Source organism: Neomonachus schauinslandi, chromosome 9 (assembly GCF_002201575.2).
Source record: "Neomonachus schauinslandi chromosome 9, ASM220157v2, whole genome shotgun sequence".
NCBI classification, from domain to species: Eukaryota; Metazoa; Chordata; class Mammalia; order Carnivora; family Phocidae; genus Neomonachus; species Neomonachus schauinslandi.
In genome coordinates this window covers 35,842,919-35,857,812 of record NC_058411.1, presented here as the reverse complement: position 1 = coordinate 35,857,812, position 14,894 = coordinate 35,842,919, and the positions used below count along the sequence as shown (strand labels likewise).

The window sequence follows — 14,894 nt, the reverse complement described above, 5'->3', positions numbered from 1 at the left end:
TTCTCTCTCCCTCTCCGTCTGCCCCTCCCCCCTGCGCTCTCTCCCTCTCTCTCTCAAATAAACAAACAAATCTTTAAAAAAATAATGTTCATAAACCAGAATTCTAAATCTTAAAACTAAAATAAAGTTAGGATCATTATTTAGTTCACCTTTATTCAGTTCCTACATTAAATCCAACTAAATTTTTAATAGTTGGCATAGTTCATTATATTTGTTTAGAATAAATACTATTTTTGTATTATTTTATTCTCATTTCACTTATTTCCAGGACTCCTGTATAGAGGTGTAAAGTAACAAGGGTTTCCTCTTGAGTGTCTTTTGGCCATAGGAAGGAGAATATGGCTCAAGTGATTCTGTGTTTATTAATTGGTAGATGCAGAAGCAGGGAGATTGCCCCAAGTGTGGTTTTCTATTGTGTGAAGAGATTTCTTACAATTTTATTTAGATCAGAGTGCACAGTGGCTGAATATGATGTCCGGAGTCAGACTTTCTGGGTGGGGTCCTGGCTCTGCCACCTACTAGCTTTGTGATCTTGGGCAAGTTACTTAACATTCTAAAGCCTGTATTTTGTACATAAAGTGCTTACCACAAAGCTGTGCATATAATAAACACTCAATAAATGCAGGTTTAATTTTTTTCTATATATTTTATTTTCAAATGAATGTCATGAGATGGCACCGCAATTGATAGGCTAGATAAAACTTGTTTCGGGAGGAAGGATTCAAATTAGTCTTTTGGAAAAAAAGTCCGAATGTCAATCTCAGTTTTTCATATTGCTCTTTTTTAAACAATTGGAATTGTATCAGTGATGTAGAACAATGAAGAATTAATTTCGCATTGAAAGGAAGCAGTCTCAATTCATTCTCTAGCAATGCAGTTGTCTTAAAATAGTTAAATAGTTAAATAAAGTCATATGTTTCATGATTTCAGGTCATGGAGTCCTCCATTTTAAACAAGATAGAAAATGTAAAAACGCATTTAATGGGAGAACCCAACCTCTCTGCTCTCAGTGGCAGCACGGCTGAGCTAAGGGAAGATCTTGACCAAGCCAAGACCCAGATTGGAATGACCGAGTCCCTCTTAAAAGCCCTGTCTCCTTCCGACAGCTTAGAGATCTTTACTAAACTAGAGGTATGTCCCAGCTGTTTCTCTTCTGTGGTTCAGATTTATTTTCACCCTTATTTCTGATAAATTTGACCTCTTGAGGTTAATAAAAATAGTTACTAAAAAATGAAAGTTGGGGCAAAAACTCAGAAAGACAATTTGTCATATAGTTAGCGTTTCACCTTTGAATTGCTTTGGGGGCAGTAATTATTTGATATTAAAATTGCATTGTGTTATATATTTACTGGCTAAGGTAAAGCGAGTCCACCCAACAGAAAATCATTTAGATTTTTACAAAAACAAAGGAGATCTATTATGCTTTGTGTAAGTTGAGCTCATTTTGAGACTTAATTGTTGTTTGTTTGTTTATGTATTTAGGAGATACAACAGCAAATCCTACAGCAAAAGCACAGTATGATGTTACTTGAGAATCAAATAGGTTGTCTGACTCCTGAGCTCTCTGAATTAAAAAAGCAATATGAAAGTGTCAGTGATTTATTTAATACCAAAAAAAGTGTTTTGCAAGATCACTTTTCTAAGTTATTGAATGGTGAGTGCAATGTTTCTCTTAACTGTTTCTGGGAATCTTGAAGTCTGAATAAGTCTTGTGAACATGAAGGCTTATCTAAGCTTTACTTAAAAATGGTTGCAGAGATTCTAGTTAAGGAAAGGGATTTATTTAGTTAGGATTTATTCAGATAACTCTTTTGGGGGGAAGCACCCACTGATCTATGCTTATTGTAAATAACATCTATTTCTTTCAAGTCCCAAATCTTTATTTCATGAAAGAAGGTCACCAGCATTTTCACATCTGACCTGCTCACCATAGTGAGTGAATCTGGGGACATGTCTGTGAGCAGGCTGCCCCTGCAAGTGTCTTTCGGTGTCCTATGTGCTTGGAAAGGAGGTTTGGCATAGAAAATATACCACAATTTGGGGCGCCTGTGGGCTCAGTTGGTTAAACATCCGACTCTTGATCTCAGCTCAGGTCTTGATCTCAGGGTCATGAGTTCAAGCCCCGCATTGGGCTCCATGCTGGGCGTGGAGCCTACTTAAAAAAAAAAAAAGAAAATATACCACAATTACTCTCTAGAATCTGTTAGCCTCAGAGTTGGGTTTCAACTTATTACCACTTTATACAATGACCTGTAGCCATGTCATGCAAAGCAAATTTCAAAGTCTCTTACTTGAACAAGGTGTCTGAAGTCTCTCTTGAATGAATACAGCTTCCTTTGTTTTTTCCTGCAGATCAGTGCAAGAACTTTAATGACTGGTTTGGCAACATTAAAATGAACCTTAAAGAGTGTTTTGAATCATCAGAAACAAAAAAGAGTGTGGAACAAAAGCTACAAAAACTTTCTGTAAGATATGTATATATATGTATATAAATTTTAATCAAAATTTATGAAAACAAAAATACTAGAGACAGAGAACTGTATTTAAATAGATAAAATCATTACTTTGGGGGTGCCTGGGTGGTTCAGTTAGTTAAGCCTTCTGATACTTGATTTCGGATTGGGTCATGATCTCAGGGTTGTCGGATCAAGCCCCGCCTTGGGCTCCGTGATGAGTGTGGAGCCTGCTTAGGATTCTGTCTCTCCCTCTCCCCTTCTCCCCACTCAAGCTCTCTCTCTCAAAATAATTAATTTGTTAATTAATTACTTTGACTTACTAGTTTATCTACAGAGATAATGTTTCCAAATAACCAACTTTCCCCCAAATATTTTGAAACTCCATGTTTATTGGGCAACGGTGCGAGTCACCTAAACAAGTTCTACTTTCACACCTATTGTAAGATCCTTTTAACTTAGTGTTTACTGGTAAATCCAGTCAAACTAAAATTATATTTGATAAGAAATACGTCTTTACCTAGTGTGGATTTTGAAATCCCTTTACTTTCTTGAGAGATCTCTTAACTTTTTATTATTTTTTTCTGAATAATATTTCTTTAAAAAATCTCAGTTGAACTTTAATACAAGCTGGTTGAACTATGGTGGAGGGAAGCCTGAAATAAAAGGTAATGTGCATGGGGGCATTTAAAATGCGTATGGCATCCTTAAATCTTGGTCACTTTAGGTTAGATTATCTAGTACTTTAGGGTTGATGATAAGTCATACTTTCAAGCTTATGAGTGGCACTAAATGTTCTTTGTTTGATTCCTTGCTTTGATGCTACTGTTGTTTATTGATAGAATTGCCTTTCTTCTCTTTTTTAGTTTAAGCCCCAACTTTTTTTATTTTTTGCCTTTAACTTTACCCATTGCATGGGTCTTAGCAATTGATGCTCAAACCTTGACCCACAAACATTGAAATAAAATTCTGATTTGGACAAAGTTAAATAGAGAATTGTCTATTTAGGTTTACATGTTGATTACCAGAAGGGAGCAAGTATTTAGAAGTTGAGGAAAGAAAAATGCAACTTTCCCAGTCTTATTCCTACTGACGTTCATGGTGGCCCTGCATTATTTTGCTTGATGCCATTTCCAGTAATGGAAATTTTATATTTTATATTTCCATACTTTCCAGTAATGTACACACACATTCTACAACTAATACAAATCATCTTCCGATCATTTGCCATTGAAGTTAGCCGTATCTCCATAGCTCCTTTTTTTATATTAGATGTGAAAAAGATGGCATGTCTGTGTACTGGCTTGGAAAGTGTCATGGGGCTTGTAGAGACCACACTTCGACTTTGCCAGTAGAACATCACTGACTTTCTGTCTTTCTTAAGGATTTCTTGACTCTTGAAGGAAGAGGCAGTAAAATACAGCAGATGGGAACTGTATTGAATCGTGTGAAGAAGCATCTGCCCAAAGCACATGTTAAGGAGCTTAATAGTTGGATTATAAATCAAGAAATTGAATTAGAAAAAATGGAGTCCATTTGCCAGGCACGAGCAAAGGAGCTTGGTGACCACTTGAAGCAGCTACTGAGGTAGGAAATAAAGGCAGTATCTAAGTAACATGTTTTCTAATGGTACCTTTATATGTTTTGTGCCTCAGTACAGCTAACGTTGGGATATACAATACACACAAATTTCACAAATAAAATACATCTTTTCAAATCTAAGTTTGTCTCTAGGAAGATAGAAGTTAAGAGAATTCTTCAAATTATCTAATATAGTAATAGTTCAGGGGAGAATCCAAAAATGTTTTCTGTTTGTTTCCTGCTCTTGATGATACATTTGTGTAGCTCATTGCTTTATAGAATCCCACTCTAATGCAGGCTATTACTGTTCAGATTTTAATGTTACAAATTATATTTTCCCTAAAGAATAGCAAAAAAGGGTAGTAAAAACCTGGTTAGCTTACAAAAGTCATGCCAACCCTCTCTTCATAGACACACTTTTTGCTTACTTTATATTTTAACATATGTAATGTTCTTTTAGACTCCAGGATGACCACAGAAATCTGAGCAAGTGGTTGACTAGTCAAGAAGAGAAATGGAAAGAAATGGAAAAGTCAGGAGAGAAAATTGAGCTATTTTGCGAAGCTGTAGCTAGAAAGAGGTAGAGCTGATCTTGTATGAATATATTTTCTGCTGACATGGTTTCTTACATGGTGTTGTGACTGCTATAAACTTTCAGTGATGTTTGCAATTTACAGGGAACAGTTTGAATCTCTGGCCCAGTTGAACAGGTCTTTGAAGGAATATGGGCTTACTGAAGAAGAAGAAATAATAATGGAATCGACACATTTGAATGATAGATTCCAAACATTTTTGAGACAATTATGTGAAATTGATGAAGAGGATAAGTTACCTCCTACAGAAGACCAGCACTTTAATGATCTTGCGCATGATATAATTCACTGGATAGCAGGGATTAAAGAATCCCTTATGGTTTTGAATTCATCTGAAGGCAAAATGCCACTTGAGGAAAGAATCCAAAAAATAAAGGTATAACTATGAAAACTAAATTTCAAAGGTCAGGGTGAACTCCAATTTTTAAAAGATTTAGAGGAAAACTGCAAAGATTTGTTTCTTAATGGAAAATAGGATTACTGTGGAATGGCTGAAGGCATTCAGATAACTGAGCTTAAAAGACAGAATGGCTGTGATGGATCTAAAATTATTTCCAGGCAGACAGAAGAGAGAAGGTATATCCTCTCTTTGTAAGAGCAGTGCCTGCGGAGCTGTGGCAGTGGGAGTTTGCTAGGATGTAAAAAGAATATATATCAGTACAGAGAGGCATCAGCATAGTCAAGGGCAGGGCTGGAGAGGAACGCTTCTTCACAGCGAATATGTGTGGTTCATAAAGGTTATTAGATGTCAAGTGTGTTGTGTGGTTCATAAAGGTTATTAGGTGCTGAGGGGGTGGCAGAGGGCAAGGAAGTCTCAAACTCCTCCCGGCCCCCTTTTAATCTAAGGGGATAGACATTGTTAGTTAAAAATGCAGGGGACAGACGCTCATGTGCTTAAAAGGAACCTGGAAGGATTGAAATTACGTTAATCAAAGCATTGTTACAGGAAGAAATGGTTCTGCATAGTGAGCTGTAAGTGTTGGTGAGGTTTACTGAAGTAATTGGGATTATATGTGAAAGGTTTTCCAGGGGAGATGAATCTGGAGTAGCGTTTCCAATTAGGGAGGAACTTGATTGTTTAGAGCAAAGGAGGGAAAGAGAAGAACAGGGAATGGGAATTATGTTGTAGCTGAGGGACAAGAGTTGATAAAGGGCAATGCATTTTCCTCTGGGAAGCCCTAAGTCTCATCTTGAGTGTATAAAAATGTTGTGTTCGGTTGTTACCCTAACTCTCTATCAATAAATAATGGAGTGGTTAGGAAGAAGGATTTTCCAGGGTCTTTTGGGCATCTGTCTTATTTGAAGGCAGTTGAAAATCAGGAGGAGAGCAGGAATACAATGAGATCAACCTGAAAAATATTTGTTGAGAACCAGTTCTGTATCATGTGAAGGAGATATCATTGTCTTTGGGGCATATATAAAAATGAAAAGATAATTTTGAAATCTCAGCAGTTAGAATCTAAATATAATGTATATAAATCAAAAGATATCATATGTACTTTCCCTAAGTAATGCAAATGAGATTCTAAGATCTTTTTTATTTAATTCAGGAAATCATTTTACTAAAGCCTGAAGGGGACGCTAAAATACAGACCATCATGAGTCAGGCTGAGGGCAGCAAGGCTCCGTTGGCTCCAAAGACCCTTACTGATATCAAGAACCAGTGGGACAACACAGTCCATTTAGCCAACACATATCTAAGGTAAAGGGCAATGCCATCACTTATTCATGGCTTTTCATCGCACCGTGAAGCCATAACAAGTATGTTTTGTCTGCCTCCTGGATTTGGATATAATATCTCTTGGAGAGAAAGTCAGTAATGTCAGGGGCATCCACAATGTCAGAGGCAGAAATGAAGATGAATAGTTCTCTGGATCAGATAGAAAATACACTGTCATAACTGTGGTAGTGTTCACTTTAGCTGGTTCATCAACCCATGGAGTTCTTGGTAACAAATTAGCATTGTCTGTCATTCCACCTTCACCACTCTGCTTCTTACCAAAACCTCCTACCCCCAGATAATTTCAGTGTCTTCCTGGTATTACTGTAGAATAATTATGCTTTTAAATATATATTCTAAGAGATTCTTAAATGTGTAAATGTTGTAAATGTTGCCTGAATTCAGTGGACATAAGTCTGGTGAAAATTTTTAATTAATATCACATCTTAAATGATACATTTACTATTTAGTGGAAATATGAATTTTGTATTTTTTCTAGGAAGACAGATCAAAACTAAATTTAAGTTATAGAAAGTATAAACTAGTTAGTTGGCCAATATACTGAATGATTATTTATTTTACCTATATGAGAAAGAAGAATATAAGATAATTGTATTTAAGCATAATAAAAACTGTAATGGTTTGGAATCTAAATTATTAAGTGTTTATTCTCAGGTCAAATTATGTAAGAAAAATATTTTTTTTTAAGTAAAACTACAAATAATTTCTATCTTGATTTCTGAGCTAAACTTAGTTCTATTTGGAATGTCATTAATGCCAAAAGAGTCTTTGGGAATAATTTATGTTAGTGTTATTTTAATGCTTTTTATTATAATGTATATTGTACTATAATATGCAGAAAGCATTCCAATTTGCTAAGAGTCATTTCCTTTCTAAAATATTTGTTCAACTTAGCCATCAAGAAAAGCTTCTGCTAGAAGGAGAGAAGTATTTGCAAAGTAAGGAGGATCTGAGATTAATGCTCACAGAACTAAAAAAGAAACAGGAAGTGGGCTTTGCTCTGCAACATGGTTTGCAGGAGAAGAAAGCTCAGTTAAAAATTTATAAGAAATTCCTCCAGAAAGCACAAGATTTGACATCCTTGCTAAAAGAGTTAAAATCTCAAGGAAGTTACCTCTTAGAGTGCACTAAAAATCCCAACTTCAGTGAAAAGCCTTGGCTGGAAATAAAGCATCTACACGAAAGTCTTCTCCAACAGCTACAGGTGAAATGGTCAAAATAAAATTTCAAATGATTGTCATAACTATGTCATATTTGTATATGGAACCATTTTTTGTTCTTTTGGTAAATCAAAAACTTTTAACATTTAATTTGTCATTTTTAGATACAAATACTAACTCCTCGATGCATCAGTTTTGCTAGAGGAATCCAGTGCCTATTGTTTGATGATGATGTTATTTTTTTCTCATCCAAGTTCTCCTTTTCAGGGGTTGGAAGGGTTACAATTTTTTTTTAAAGATTTATTTATTTGAGAGAGAGAGAGAGAGCGCACAAACCTTCACAGGGGGCCGGGGGAGGGGCAGAGGGATAGAATCTCAAGCAGACTCCGCAATGAGCGGGGACCCTGATGCTGGGCTCCATCTCATGACCCTGAGATCATGAGCTGAGCCGAAACCAAGAGTTGGACACTTGGTTAACCGACTGAGCCACCCATGCTCCCCTAGGATTTTTTAATGTATCTCTCTGAAAGTGATGGTGTCAAAGTGATCCATGCATCTACCTATCCATACATTTGTCCATCATCTATCCATTGTAATGGTTTACAGTTGACCCTTAAAGTGTGGGGCTAGGGGTGCTGAGCTCCCCCCCCAGTTGAAAATTTGTGTATAACTTTTGACTTCGGGAAAATTTAACTGCTATTAGCCTACTGGTGACCAGGAAGCCTTACAGATAATATAAACAGTCAATTAACACATATTTTTATGTTATATGTATTATACATTGTATTCTTACAATAAAATAAGCTAGAGGAAAGAAAATGTTAAGAAAATCGTAAGAGGAGGGACTCCTGGGTGGCTCAGTCGGTTAAGCGTCTGCCTTCGGCTCGGGTCATGATCCCTGGGTCCTGCAATCGAGTCCCACATCGTGCTCCTTGCTCAGCGGGGAGCCTGCTTCTCTCTCTCTCTCATAAATATATAAAATCTTAAAAAAAATCATAAGAGGAAATGCATTTACAGTACTGCACTATAAAAGATCTGTGCATAATTGGATCCAGATAGTTCAAACCCCTGCTGTTCAAGGATCAGCTGTACATTCATTATTCTGTATAAACCTCATCAGTTTCTCTCTCTTGAATGATCTGCAGTAGAAGAGTTAAGAGATAAATGTCAGCTTGCCACGAGGGAGTGTATTCTCATAAGAGAATTGTCTATAATTTGCATCCTGGAAGTTAGATTCAATGTAAGGATCATGTGGATAAGAAATCCTGCTTATACAGACTGCAGGAGATGTGCAGAGATAAAGAGATACCTACTTGACTCTAAGTTGTTGAGTTTAATAATTACTACTTTTCTGATCAGGTGTGGCCGCCATATTTTCTTATTTCAGGAAGAGAACTTGAAGGTGGGTTCGCTCTTTAGTTAGGATTACTTTTTCCTAACACACAGTGTTGGAATTTAATTCTTAGGAAAGGAATCTGAAGTTACGCTGATCTCATATAGTCTCATTTCCAACTGTGGATATTTGGTTTTACTGAGAAGGATAATTAAGGGAGCTGCTTTATTATAGATGTTTGTGATTTGATTATATAATTTGAAGCATTTATGTTTTGTAAACCTCTTGAGAAATAAATTGTCTTCAGGAATGAAATGAAGGTAAAGAAGCGTGGAGGGAAACAAATGTGATTTCAATAAGCCATTTTCAGGGGGGAGGAGGAGATTTTACATTGAAATATCTCAACTACTGAAAACTTCACTTAAGAACTCTGGACACTTTATGGCCCTATTCCTATTTCAAGAGGAAACCTCATGAAACAAGTGTTATGAACAATTTAATTATTTTCTGAGTGAGAAAATTCAGAGACATAGTTGGTGAATTGTCAATGGTTTTATTTTTAGGATTCCGTGCAAAAATTGGAAGGTCATGTTCAAGAACACCACTCATACCAGCTTTGTGTCATAGACCTGAATGCCGCATTGGACGATATCTCCAAGGAATTTGCCAGTTTTTCTGATAAGCCTGTGGATCAAATAGCAGTTGAGGAAAAACTGCAGAAACTGCAGGTATTAAACAGTGTCCAGACATCATGGACATTAGAACAGAATCAATATTGGGGCGCCTGGGTGGCTCAGTCGTTAAGCGTCTGCCTTTGGTTCAGGTCATGATCCCAGGGTCCTGGGATTGAGCCCTGCATCGGGCTCCCTGCTGGGCTGGAATCCTGCTTCTCCCTCTCCCACTCCCCCTGCTTGTGTTCCCTCTCTCACTGTGTCTCTCTCTGTCAAAGAAATAAATAAAATCTTAAAAAAAAAAAAAAAAAACCAGAATCAGTGTTAATTACAATGAACAAATCAGTGTCTTTTATCAGAAATCCAGTTACTCTTCAGGTGATTAAGATAATTAAGATTCTGACTAGTCATGGAAAATGGGAATGTTCTTTTTTAGTGACCACATCCATTTATAATTTGAACATTTCCGTGCACTCCAGACCCTCAGAGACCGTTCTACCCATGACCAGTCTGTACCTCCTGGAGATCTTTGATTCAAAGATCGAAGTGATTCCAGGAGATACTGGGAAGTCAAAGAATGTACCTGATACCACAGGACCGGGGGAAATGCTTCAGTTTTGCATTCTTTATCGGGGTGGACGGGAATTGTATAATTTTTACCTTATTGCTTTTCGTACTCATGGTCTAAATTAGAGCTCTCTCCAGATGTAGGGCTTCCAAAATCCTCTCCCTCACTCCAACAGCACCTAGCCTCTTGCAGTGAGGATCACAGCTCTTGATCCACATCCTCAAAACACATCCCTTGGATTCTCACTCTTTGCTTAGCCAACAGTAAGCAGGCCTGGGAGGTGTCTTCTAGAAGAGAACAAAGTAAAGCATTTTCTCAGCTACTTCTTTGGCAGCTCCTTAATTGGAGATTTCATGGGGTGAGACTCAGAACAGCACTGCTGGCCTGAGTGTGGGAATTCTTCATCTCTTCCTTTTTTTTTTAAGTTTTTAAATTTATTTAAGTAATCTCTACACCCCATGCGGGGCTCGAATGCCCACACGCATGCTCTTCCGACAGAGCCAGCCAGATGCCCCCTCATCTCTTTCTTTTAGGGACCTGGGAATCAAGCAAGCCCTCTCCTCCATGGCCTGACATTGTGAGAGGCTACCTCCCTTTTTAACAGCAATCATTTGACAAATGTTGAGAGCTCATCATGTCCAAGGCACTGTTTGGGTGCCATGGATGACTAAGAAAAGTGTTAGGTAGGAGCCCAGCTCAGGCTTCTCCAGAAAAATTAACATAGAACCTCTATTATAGGTAGAAGGAATCTCAGAGGCCATCAAGTTCAGATCCCTCATTTTATATGTGATAAGCTGGGTTCTGGAGAGAAAAGGGACTTACAAGATCACCCGGGTGAAATGACCGGATAGGGGCTACGGCTCAGGTCTTCTGACCCCACTAGACATCTCTACTTGGATGTCGTACGCTTACTTGTTGTTCAGCCTGTCCAGAAAATAACTCATCAACTTCCTTTTCTCCATCTCCCAGCTCCACACCAGTAGGCCTGCTTTTTCTTCTGTGTTCTCTGGCTCTGAATATTTCTACCATCTTTCCGGGCTTCAAGTCAGAAACCTGTTATATCCATCCTTTCCCAGACTCCTCAATCTAGTCAGACACTAAGTACTGTCTCTTTCATGTCTGGAATATCTCTACAATTTGTTCCTTCCCCAAGACCCTCCATTATTGCCTCTTCAGAGCAGGCGCTCCCCTCACACAACCCTGCATTGACTTCCGAATGGGCTGTCTGCCTGTACTTGCCACCCTCTCCGTGACGACGTCCCCGTGGCTGCACCCGGGTCGTTCTAAAATGCAGTCTGGAACTCCCTTCTTCCAGCTTAATATGTGTCAGTAACCTGTGCAGATTTGTTAGCATAGATCTTTTCACATTCTATTACAATCATCTGTTTACTTCTGTGTCTCTCTCACTAGACTATGGGAACCTGGCTCCACTGTGTTTTCCTCATCTATGTAACTTTGAAACCTGTTGTAGTAGGGGTGCCTGGCTGGCTCACTTGGTGGAGCATGTGACTCTTGATCTCGGGGTTGTGAGTTTGAGCCCCACGTTGGGTATAGAGATTACTTAGAAAATTTTTTAAAATTAAAAAAAAAAACCTATCGTATTTGCTGCTAGTTGAATGAATAAATGAATACTGTGTAGTCTATTAGGATAATGACTGATAAATACTATATAGTTCACCTACTAACTTTAAGGCTTATTCTGTTTCATCAGTAACATCAGTAGCTACTCTAGTACCTCAAATTCCTTTTGAGTCTTGAGTTCTCAAAGCAGCCTGATTTGTTCATACATTATGTAAATATTGATTGAATTCTTGCTATATTTCAGATATTGCATTAGATAGATTGATTTAAGCTTTACTCTGAATTGTAAATATTAATACTAGATTCATGTGGGTATATTCTAAATGATTCTTTTATTTTCAATGCTTTGCACAAAGTAGGCACTTACTATTTAGTATTTTGATTGTGTAAAAAGGCTGTATCTTGAAAAAAATATATACTTAACAAGTATGTGTTGCTTGCCTCCTACGTCCCAGGAACTGTGTTGTGAGAATTTTCTTTGCTGCTTCTTATAAATTTCTAGTGTCTTATAAAATCTGTTGGAGATTTTGATCTGGGATGGCACATTAGTTTAAATTTTGCCCAAAGTTTCTTCTTTGTGATATGAATTGGTAAATTTTTTATACTTTCCACTAGTGGAGCAGAATACTCTGTGATTTACAAAAGTCAATTAACTATTGTGAATTGAACGGAGGTACTTTTTGTGACAATCTTTTCTCCACTTACAGGAACTAGAAAATAGACTCCATTTACAAGATGGCACATTAGAGAAGATTTTAGCTTTAGCAAAATCCATCAAGCAAAATACATCTTCAGTGGGACAGAAGATTATTAAAGATGATATAAAATCACTTAAGTGTAAACAAAAGGATTTGGAAAACAGACTTGAATCTGCTAAGCAGGAGACAGAAAATTATCTCAATAGCATTCTCAAATCAAAACGCTCAACAGAACAGAAAGAAAAGTTTACTCTGCCAGGCAGAGAGAAGGAGGTCACTTCTGATGTGCAGGAGTCCACTCAGGACTCAGCTGCACTGGAAAAGTTTGGGGAAGACCGGGAAATAAACAAGGTAAGTGCTTGTGATTGCATCTCTAAGACATCGCGTCTGAGAATGAAGAGGTGTTGGGCTCTGAAAAGAGGGTGGTGAATCAAGCCTTCTGATTTCATAATTAAACCCTCAATGTGCTGGCTATTTATGATGCCCACTTGTAAAAAGAGGCCTTAGAAAACTAAAACTGTCCAAGATTTAAGTGGTGAAATATGACTGTTTAGTCTGTTAAAATGTCAGTCATCAGTTTAGGTTGATTATTCTCTCTGATATGTAATCAGATACAGTTTCTTGGGTCAAGAGCACAAAGGCAAATTAGAAAAGGCAAAAGAAAAGAAAGTGTGTTCTACCCATTTTCTGAGAAAAAAAATCCCAAGAGTCCTATTTTTTTTTTTTTTGGTCGATTTTATAATGAAATCAGAGACTGAAAGGATAGGTTCCTTTCTTTTTCTTCTCATGTTAACCCTATACTGCAAATGCATTTTTAAATGTTGTCAGATCATTTGGTGTGAGAACATCAGCATTCAGGCTCCTAATTTTCCCTGGGGCGAAGAAAGAAGAATGTTGTTTTGTTTTCATTCTGACCAACCAGATGGGTACATTTTCTTATGGCTCTTAAAGTTCTTTTTCACAGGTTAGAGATGGAAATGGAAAAGGCACAAAGAACCATCCAGTAAACCGCATTTGAAAGGGTCTTTTTCTTTTTTTTTTTTTTAAAGATTTTATTTATTTATTTCAGAGAGAGAGAATGAGAGAGCGCACATGAGAGGGGGGAGGGGCAGAGGGAGAAGCAGACTCCCTGCCGAGCAGGGAGCCCAATGCGGGACTCGATCCTGGGACTCCAGGATCATGACCTGAGCCGAAGGCAGTCGCTTAACCAACTGAGCCACCCAGGCACCCGAAAGGGTCTTTTTCTTAGGCAGCCTCTCACATTCCAGGGTCCAGTGGGACAATAGCAAAGGCTAGACCATTCAGGTGTGAGTTCTCATCAGCTTTTTATGGAGTACGTGATCAACAGCAATGAAAAGAACGTGCATTTCTGTTGTCTTCTTAAAACAGAAATGCATGGGGGTGCCTGGGTGACTCAATCAGTTAAGCATCTAACTTTGGCTCAGGTCATGGCCTCTGGGTCCTGGGATCGATCCCAGCGTTGGGCTCCCCCGCTCAGCAGGGAGTCTGCTTCTCCCTTTCTCTCTGCCCGTCCCCCTGCTCGTGCTCTCTTTTTTTCTCTCCCTCTCTCTCTCAAATAAATAAGTAAAATCTTAAAAAACAAAACAGAAATGCATAGAAGATTATAGGAACCAGGTAGCGTTCTCTAGAAATGTGTAAAACCAGGTTAAGCACCAATGGAGCATCTGTCTGGCCATGAGAAGACTTATAAATCCCACAAGCAGTGTTAGATATCGCTAAGGAAAATGTCTTAAAGAATGAAGGGCCCATGCATGTGACTCCTGAGCTGTCTGTATAAAAGAAACTTAACAGTATTAAACAGCAGTAGATAAGTAAAAAAAGAAAAAAATACCTGAGTGCTTTCTATCCTAATACATGACGTTGCTAAAGGGAGTTGCTTAATAACTTTTAAAATTAGCTTCCCAGACCCATTTTGGCTCTGAGCCCCCAAAATTCAATAGAGTATATTGGAAACTAAATAAAGATCATAACCCAATAATAAGAGTTTTTATAATTTATTAAGCTTTTACTTGATCTTGAATGATGATTTATTTATAATTTATGATACTTCATTAAAATAATTTTTTCCGTTGAATCATGTAAGACAAATATATTGTGATATAATTTTTATTTAATTTGTGATGCCTTTTGTAATGGTCAGAAGACTCATGTGTTTGTGAAGGAGGAGATAAGCTGCTTTTAAAGCTAAAAAAATGATAGAGGTCCTTAAGTCTTCAAATAATTTTTACAGGTCTGGGGTAGGGGCAGGTGGTTTAAATCTCTAGCAGTATTTTATTACGACTTTTTACTCTTTTGTGACATGATCTTTTTTTTTGTCTTTCTGCATCTGTGCTTTTATTTTCTCTACTCTAAGTACTAGCTGTATTTACTTTTTTCTATTTAATATTATACTATGTAAGACCAAGAACAATTTGAACGTTGAACAGCTAGTAAAAGTGATCCAAACATGCATAGGCTAGACATGATTAAGATGCAAGTGTGAAGACTTCAGCAG

At 37.6% G+C, this 14,894-nt stretch overlaps 1 protein-coding gene across 1 annotated transcript in view; it reads left to right on the top strand.

Annotated features, from left to right (window-relative positions):
• The window catches only part of LOC110590731 (nesprin-2-like), a 255,228-nt gene that overhangs the window by 90,201 nt on the left and 150,133 nt on the right, over positions 1-14,894 (top strand). Inside the window, 10 exon segments of the mRNA XM_044918082.1 lie at positions 931-1,131; positions 1,483-1,654; positions 2,353-2,465; positions 3,838-4,040; positions 4,495-4,614; positions 4,712-5,003; positions 6,178-6,329; positions 7,263-7,572; positions 9,425-9,589; positions 12,389-12,730. Of these exon segments, the coding sequence (XP_044774017.1) occupies positions 931-1,131; positions 1,483-1,654; positions 2,353-2,465; positions 3,838-4,040; positions 4,495-4,614; positions 4,712-5,003; positions 6,178-6,329; positions 7,263-7,572; positions 9,425-9,589; positions 12,389-12,730 (2,070 nt within the window).